This window comes from Netta rufina (assembly GCF_964035555.1).
Source record: "Netta rufina genome assembly, chromosome: 7".
NCBI classification, from domain to species: Eukaryota; Metazoa; Chordata; class Aves; order Anseriformes; family Anatidae; genus Netta; species Netta rufina.
In genome coordinates this window covers 22922139-22930560 of record NC_140130.1, presented here as the reverse complement: position 1 = coordinate 22930560, position 8422 = coordinate 22922139, and the positions used below count along the sequence as shown (strand labels likewise).

General features: G+C 46.6%; 1 protein-coding gene across 1 annotated transcript in view; it reads right to left on the bottom strand.

Annotated features, from left to right (window-relative positions):
• Positions 1 to 485: 485 nt before the first annotated feature.
• ENTPD1 (ectonucleoside triphosphate diphosphohydrolase 1) overlaps positions 486 to 8422 on the bottom strand; it is a gene marked incomplete at both ends in the record, with an annotated part of 28653 nt that continues 20716 nt past the window's right edge. Inside the window, 9 exons of the mRNA XM_084290202.1 lie at positions 486 to 692; positions 849 to 986; positions 1195 to 1311; positions 1927 to 2187; positions 2723 to 2959; positions 3539 to 3698; positions 4427 to 4577; positions 5643 to 5760; positions 6160 to 6293. Of these exons, the coding sequence (XP_084146328.1) occupies positions 486 to 692; positions 849 to 986; positions 1195 to 1311; positions 1927 to 2187; positions 2723 to 2959; positions 3539 to 3698; positions 4427 to 4577; positions 5643 to 5760; positions 6160 to 6293 (1523 nt within the window). The remainder of the gene's footprint in view (positions 693 to 848; positions 987 to 1194; positions 1312 to 1926; positions 2188 to 2722; positions 2960 to 3538; positions 3699 to 4426; positions 4578 to 5642; positions 5761 to 6159; positions 6294 to 8422) is intronic.

Genomic DNA, 8422 nt, shown 5'->3' with positions numbered 1-8422 from the left:
GGTGACCATACCCAGCAGAGGTATGCTGGTGTAGTTTCCCTGCTGGAAGGGCTCTGGGGAATGGGAACAGCTTCAGCAGAGGAGGAGCCGGACCACCCTATGTGCGAGCACTCCCAAGAGCTCAGTGGCATGTAGGACCCTGAGATAACCCTTGCAGGAGCACCGGCTCCCAAAGATTGCTGCTGCTTTTCTCTTCATAATGCTGTGCACAAGGCAAAAAACCAACAAGCAGCAGAGTTTCAGTGAACGAAAGTACGACCCATTCAAGAAGGGGACACCTGCTTGTCAGTCCTTTGCAGAGGGAGGTGGCGAGCCTGGTGCCCCGACGTCTGTCAGTGCAAGTGAGAGTCAAGAGAGATAAATGCCCTTGTTGTACACAGTCAGTAGCTTCAGCAAGAAGGGCTCTGTGGTACAGCCTGCCCTGCAGCAGGCTCCTGGCCCTGAGCGGCTGGGGTGTCACGGCCCTTCTCCCTCCATGGCTCTTCCTAAACAATCCCCTTCTGCAGGCACTTGGGCTTGTGGAAGAGAAGCCAGGCAAGCACAAGCACAGATACCAGCACGAGGGAGCACAGCACCATCAGCCCCACATAGCTGCCGTGGGAAAGAGGGGGTGCAGCGGGCTCCTCCGCGGGGATCATGTTGGTCAGGTTCAGCATGTAGCCCAGGGTCCAGCCTGCATCGCTGCTGCCGATCTAGAATGGGAGAAGAGCAGAATCAGGGCTGGAAGGTCCAAGGGCAGCCTGTGGCACTGCCGGGGAGGCAGCAGCCCCTGCAGCAGACAGGCCAGGTTCTATTACAGAAGGGGCAATCACTCAGTGGGGCAGAGCCCTCCCCGCCACAAACCCTACCTTTCCAAGGAAGTGGATCCTTTGCCAGTTCTCTTTATTGAATTCATAGCCATTTTCCAGGAGAGAGAGGATGTAGGCCCCAGAGAAGCAATATTCACTGAGGTACTTCTCTTTTATTTGGTGATATGCTTGCTTTACCTAGGGAGGGAGGGAGGGAGAAGTCACCAGGCTGCCAAACCAGGTTGCCATAGCTGCAGCTTGCACCTGAGCTTTCAGTGCAGGTGCTGGGGAGAACATTCCCACACCTCCCTTGGAAATTACCCCCAGCCATTTATCCTACAGCAGAGCACAAGCAGCTCAGGTACCTGAGCTCTCTGCTCTGCTGCAGAGATGCAGTGCTGCTCACCTCGTGCCAAGGCCGGGCGCAGAAGCTCTGAACAGCGCTGGCCACTTTGTCCAGGGCAAAGGGGTTATCGTTTGTCAGGTTCAAAAAGTTCATCACAAAGTAGAAAGCAGAAAAAGCCTGGAGGAGAAAGAATATTTTAACCTGAGCAGGACAACAGGAATCCCACAAAAGAAAACAGTTTTATTTAGAGAAATATAAGAAATAACATCACACATACAAAAAGAGATGTATTTTCAAGAGCAACATCATTCATAGCGTCTGCAGACCTGCAGCTCTAGAACTGCTTTTTGGTGTAATGGTGTCACATGTGTTCAGTGTGTACTGCCTCCCCATCATATCTGGGAAGCAGACAGGTGAGCTGACCAGTTTCAGTAATGCTCACACACTTGTGTCAATTTCTGATCTGGTGCCACTTTTTTTTAACCTCAGGAAACAGGGTTTGCAGGAGCCTGCAGCAAGCCCTCCTGTCCCTGGTGCTGGCCATCGGGGGGCACTGCTTAAAGAATGAATCACTAAAATGGAGCAACACTGGCTGATAGGCCAGTATCTACTACAGCAGCTCTTACAGTTGTTGTCCTCCCAGCAAGCACAAGACTTCTAGTTTTGTGTCCAGAAAGTAATCTTGTAATTGAATTGCTGCCCCAGTCATGGATAACATACTTTAGTATTATTCTGAGTTTCTGCTCTTCCAAAGTTCTGGGTTATAGGAAGTTAAAGAATACAAAGACTTACTCCAAAGTCCCCCTGCAACGGAGGTAGGTATATCCCATTGAAGGAGCAGCTGGAGTAAGGACAGCTGGTTTTGTTAAAGAGATTCTGGATGCTTCTTCGGCACTTTTCATAATTCCCCTCTCCCATAACGTACAGCTGGCTAAAAGGAAATTGCTTTTTCCCGACTGAAGTACAAGGGTTTTTGAAGAGGTCACTGATATTTATAGTTCTCTGATACCCTTGGTGAAAGCATGGATCAAGGATGCTGTCGCTCTCTGTGCTCTGAAAGAAAGATCAATCCAAGCTGTTACACTTCACAGTAACACACTGGGAAAGGTGACCACAAGGCACTTGTCAGGGTACATCACACCAAGATACACATACGTCAGGGCAAAGTGGTGAGGATGGGTTTAAAAGGCATTAGCTGTAATCTGGGAAATGTGGCTACTGCTTCTTGCTCTGTTGCGACCTCCCTGTATGACCTTGAGCATATTACTGCCAGCCACACTTCATGAAGTTGCTGTTGATGTGGGATTCTCAGAAATGGCAATATGCCATCCCCCAAGTTTTTCAGTTAAGCACAGTACTCCTGTGCTATCCCATGACAACAAATCGAGGCACCTCATGTTGGTAGTACCATTGAAATTGTTGGCTGTCATCTCTCTGAACACTTGTTTTGTGTTTATGGAGGACAATGACATTTCCCAAATCCAGGCTAAGGGATGAGACGTTTAACTGGAACACAATAACATTTGCAGCAGCAGCATGTCAAAGCTTAGGTTGCAGAACCTCTACCTGCAACCACAGATGCACTTGCCTGTAGGTCCCTGGCCAGTTTCTGCTGCAGAGCCTGGTCCTTCCCGTAGCAGAGGAAGCTGTGCGTGTACACTCGGTAATCTTTGCCATAGAGGCGAAAATACAGCAGGTTCTCTGGGGACTCAGAAGGGCTTTCATCCGATACAAAAGTAATTTGTGTTGAAGCTCCTCCAAGGTCTAATGCTCCTGATGTCTCACTTACAGATTTCAGGGAATGTAGAAGTTTTGTCCAACCAGACTTTAAAAAAAAGAAAAATCAAAGACACATACGTCAGGCACGTAGATGATGTATTTGGGAGCAAAAAGAGAAACACTTAGGAGGAGAGTAACAGAAGCACCACACACAAAAAAGGGAGGAAGATGTGGAGGAGAACATGAGATTAGAGCTGAAATAAGACAAGAACAAGATGCAGGCTCAAAAAAGCAAAAGATGGATCATGTCTGAGTGTTTGGGGGAGGACTAAGAATATACAATATAACACAACTGTTATGTGAAAAAAGTCAGCTTGCTGTTTCAGTGCCCAGATAATTTATAAGCTTGATAGTTGAAAACTGAAAAGTTATAGCAGCACTTTACAGATATTCACCCAGGCACAGAAATATGTTAGGTCAGGGAGTGAGGTTGGTGCTGTACCCAAGGGAAATTACTGAATGTGTTGATTGTGTATTTCAGTGCTCTAAGCCTGACTCCAGTAACGGCTGAGGCAAGATATGCAGCATCCTGAAAGTTTGTGCCTACAATACCCTCCTGCAAGGCATAATTTATGACGTGCTGCCAGCTGATGATTCACGCACAGACTTTCCACTGATACAATACCTGCTTGAAATTACCCAGCAGGTAGTTAATGGTGATCCATCCATAGGCTCCTTCTTCCTGACCGCTGATGATTCTGGCACCCTGGAAGTTGAAGGGAGCTGACCGCAGTGTCTTCTCTACTGAGGACAAGACTTTGTCAGCTGCGTTTTTATTCTCCAAGCTGGATGAATGGAAGAAAGGATGGTGTGACTTTGGCTGACAGCTCTCTGCATAGAGAGGGGCTTTGACCAGACAGGCTGCAAATCCCCAGCAAGCATCAGTTATAAGCTAACAGTCCTTCATATGGGTACATCCAGTCGTAACTGGCCATGTCCCTCTCTATCACACAGCTGCCACCAGCTCTGACACTTACAGACCCCACAGCAGGGCCTGGAGCAGAGCTCTGCAGATCACCTGGTGAGGATTCATCAGGGAGATCCTCCTCACTCTACCATCACAGAACTCCATGACCTCTCATACCCTGATTTTCCCCAGGCAATACATATACGAGATTAGCTCTCTGCTCCAGCCAGGTAACAGGTCTGGGGAACCCCCAGGAAAAAAAAATAAAAAAAAATAAATTAAAGGAGATATGATTATAAAGTTACCTCAGTTTGACTTACCTTAGCTTGACTCAAGCAGAGTCAAGGCATGTGAGGAATTACAACATGACTGGGCACAAAAATCCTGAATGAAACCTAATAAATACTAGGTTGTGGAGGATGTCTGAGCATCCTTCCCATGTGCCCAGAGAGGCCAGCAGCAGAGGGGGGTATCTGGGCAAAATGTGAACTGGTGGCATTTCCAAGGACTTCACCCCAGAAGCTTCCAACAAGCTCACCCCAGAGGCCCCCAGGAAACACCCATGATGGCCCAAAGTGCAGGAGAAGGGGAAGAGCCCTGCAGTACCTGAGGAGCCGCATGCCAGCGGTTGCTCCGAGGTAGACGGGGGTCTCCTGGTGCTGCTTCGAGGGAATCACACCTTGTGCTTGTCGGAGACACTGCACCAGAGAGTGGCCTGCATTCTCCGTGTCATGGGAGTAACCTGAGATCCCAGGGCCTGCAAAGAATGGGGAGACTTCATTGCACCAACTCCAAGCATAACCCCAGAGGGCTGCCATGAGCCTCTTATGCTAAACCATATCACTATCACATGCAGCAACATCAGGTTCAACCGCCCCATTTGAGTTTTGGAAATCCTACAGCACCATCCCTTTCTCTGACATGCAGCAACCTTCTGGGCCAGACAGGGCCCTACAAAAGGAGTGAGAAGCCACAAGGAAGCCCAACACATGCAGGGATGGCTGCAGCACTGGGCACCTGCCTCCACTCTACATGGAGCAGGCCATGAGCCATAGATGAGGGCTGTGCTGGACACGGGACTTGTTTAGCACAAATCAGACATCTTCAGGCTCATATCTGCTCCTGGCTGGCTGTAGGTCATGGATCTGAGCCTGAAGATGCCTGACCCTTTGCTACACTGGGCGTTCCAGGGGAAAATGTGATTTGTTTGCATGTTGCATGCACGCCGCAGCAGCTCTCACAGCCTGCTGACAGCAGGGCGCTCCCCAGTGCTATGGCCAGGGCAAAATGGCCCAGGGCAGGCTGACACCACTTCTCCTCTGTTCCTCATTACATGTATCCTCTGGGCTTTCTTTAATGCCTTCCTAAATCATAAAATTGCCATTTACACAGCAATTCAATATTACAAGAAGTAAACAATGACATGCATAAGTTGAGCAACCTTGCCATGCGAGCCCAGCTTGTGCAGAAGCCTTTAACATGAGATAAAATCCTGCCCTCCCCACTCGCTGATGTTTAGCACCACTTCATCAGAGATGCATGCAGAAATTAAATTTTGTTATTAAGTGCACTCCTGGATGTAGCTCTTTCCAAAAAGCATTTAATTCTGTACATCCCCAAACAAAAGGAAAATGGACCCAACTTTCCTCTCAAGAAGGTCAGGCACATGCAGTTCTCAGCTGGAAGCAGTGGAGATACGTTAGAGCCCACAGGTAACGATCACTGTTGGCCCCTTCCTCCAAATTTCTTCTCCCCCACCCTTTGGCCACCTCATCTCTTCTTCAGCCCATGCCCCTTTCACTGCTTCCTTTCCTCCTCTTACCTTCGACTTTACACACCTCCACCTGCTGCACCACCCCGGTGTCATTCTCCTTCTCCGCTGGCCACTCGTACACGTACAGGTTAGTGTGGGATGACCCTGCGTCCAGCACAATCCCATACTGTGGACAAAAGAGATCCTGTCATCGCATCTGAGCCAGGGCTGGACACAGCGTGTGCTGGTCTTCACGCACAGGGGACCAGAAATAATGAACTGTGAATCTGGCAACTGTGCCACATGCCACATTCATTATTCTTCTCAGTAGCGCTTCAGTTCAAAGCTTCTATCAAAGAGAATGAGAGCAGACAAGCAGCAAAACTGGGAATGATTGCTTAGGAGATGATCCCCTGTGAAGTCACATTGTTTCCTACCAAGAGGTTGTACTAGGAGGTGCTTGAGGTGCTTGGAGCCAGAAGGAGAGATCAGACAGACCCAGCAAGGACAGCAACACGTCCCAGAGCCTCATGCACTCAAACCCCCACTTGGCTTGTTTTCCTATAAAAGCTCCAGCTTGCAATACCTTAGTATTCTTCGGAAGTGGTTGGTTTTGGGTCACTGCTACAGTAATTAAAGCAATTGCAGCCAAAGTAGAGAGGAATCCCAGGATGAGTAGAATCTTTCTTGTCCAGGACATCTTTGGTTTGGTACCTGTGACTAGAGCAGGAAAAACACGTTAGTAACCCAGTGACCCATCTTACCTCACCCCAAAAATTTTCAGGAATGTTTCTGCAGTCCCTTTCTGCTCTGAAGCATCTGCCTTTGCCCATCTCCACTCCTATCTCCTTCTCTGTGTCCTCGTGGGATTTCTTCGATGCAGAGCCTGACCCTGGTGTCCTGCAGGTGTGCTCTCACAGGCCGTGACACACCTCCATGGGCCAAGTGGGGATGAAGAAGAAGTTCAGGATGCCCTTATGGCTAATCTGTCCTTGAGATATTCACAGGAGGCTGAGAAATCATATACAAAACACATCTGCATTGGACAAACACACACTTGTTCTGTAGCTCTGCCTTTGGTTCAATAATCTCAGAGAAGCTGAAACAACATCGGACTGCTAATATATAAACAAACATGGATCCAAAAGCTTTAACCCCTGCTATACTTTGTCATAGTATATGTCATGCTTCGTTGTGTTTTTCACAACATTGATGAGAATTTACAGCATCCTTGTCACTAGTTACCTTGTCATTTAGGAAGTCTAACACTAACATTTCAGTATGTGGCAGTCACGGTTTAGGCTGCACTGTCCTGCACCTTGGCAATGCTACATGGAAAATATCTGCACTCCACAGAGTATTTAAGAAACCTACAGAGATTTTTAATGCCATTCCTCAAAAGACCGGTGATGGTGAATAGTCTGTATTTGCACAACTGGCATAATACAGTAAAAAAAAAAATCACACATTTTGCAGAACTTGTGGTAGATTGATCTCTTAATTGTTACCAATACAATTGCTATGACCTACCCAGCAAATTAATATTTTGTGGTTTGAAATACACGGGTTGCAGTACAATTTTCTAAAAAAGCTACTTATGGTTCTGAATTATTTCCACCATCTGATACAGCACTTGAGCCTTCAGCTTTAACATATCTGCATTTGTTAGTGGCTAGCATAATGCTGTATACTGCATTTTTCTGTTTTGGCTTCTCCTTCACATATCCCACAATGGAAATTTCACTTTACAACTTAGGCTCAGTCGCTTTGGTATTTAATAGAATACAATCCTCAACACAAAGCTCTAGACAAGGTACTAGCAAAAATATTTTCCAACTTTATAACCTAGCTGTAAATTCAACAGTTACAACTAACTAATAGCTTTGGCATTCTAATGTCTGTTCCCATTATTACATGAAATCCATTTCTATCCACACTGAAGTTTCATATTCAAAAGCACTTGATTTTCTTACTGTGCACATGGGTGCTAATTTCTCTTCTTATATACAAGTGCTCTAGGAGATGTTTAGAAGTCACCCAGGGTGATCATACCTCTGTGCAGGCAACCACATCAACCATCTTCACACTCCAAGAAAATGAAGTAACTGCGCTTGCTCTGCATCTGCACACCAGAACTTGAGTTCCAGAGGTCATTCATTCTCCAGCCTTTTAGGCAAATATGAAAAGGATTCAAGCTCTGAACAGGATCATAATCTAACCACTCTGTTTCAAACAAATGTTAGTCCCAGATGCCAGAACTACACAAAGTGCTACCCGACCCTACAAATGATCCAGCATCATAGGATCAGTTCACATGGGAAAACTTCTGAAAAAGGTGCGGCGGGCTCTGGGAATCTCTACATCTGTAGACTAATCATTTCTTCCCATATATCTAAAGAAAATGGAATTTAAAAGTGTCAAGAGAGCTTGTTTTGAAAATCTCCCCACAGGCTTTCCTCATAGGAAACTTGATGCTAACCTGGAGTTTTGTGCTCTCTCATTACACTCACATGTAAATCTGCCGAGGCTAACTGAAATTTGGAAGCTTGTTATGCTCACATTTTAAGAGTGCCTGTTAGAGGCACAGCATGCTTGCCAATATCTCCAAGAATGTAGCTTAAAAAAACAGTCTAGTGCACATACCAGACAGTAGGAGGGAAGAATGCGTTTTACACAGCTTTATTCAAAAGGGCCCCAGAACTCATGGCTTGACTTGATTAGAAACAGCAATGTGTGACAGCTGGGAGACTTTTCTTCTCGATGGAGACAGTTGGCTCAGGTTATGAGTGTACTGAGCATGTCCATTGAACAAAAAGAATTTTAACACTAAAAAATGAATAAAAGCAGAT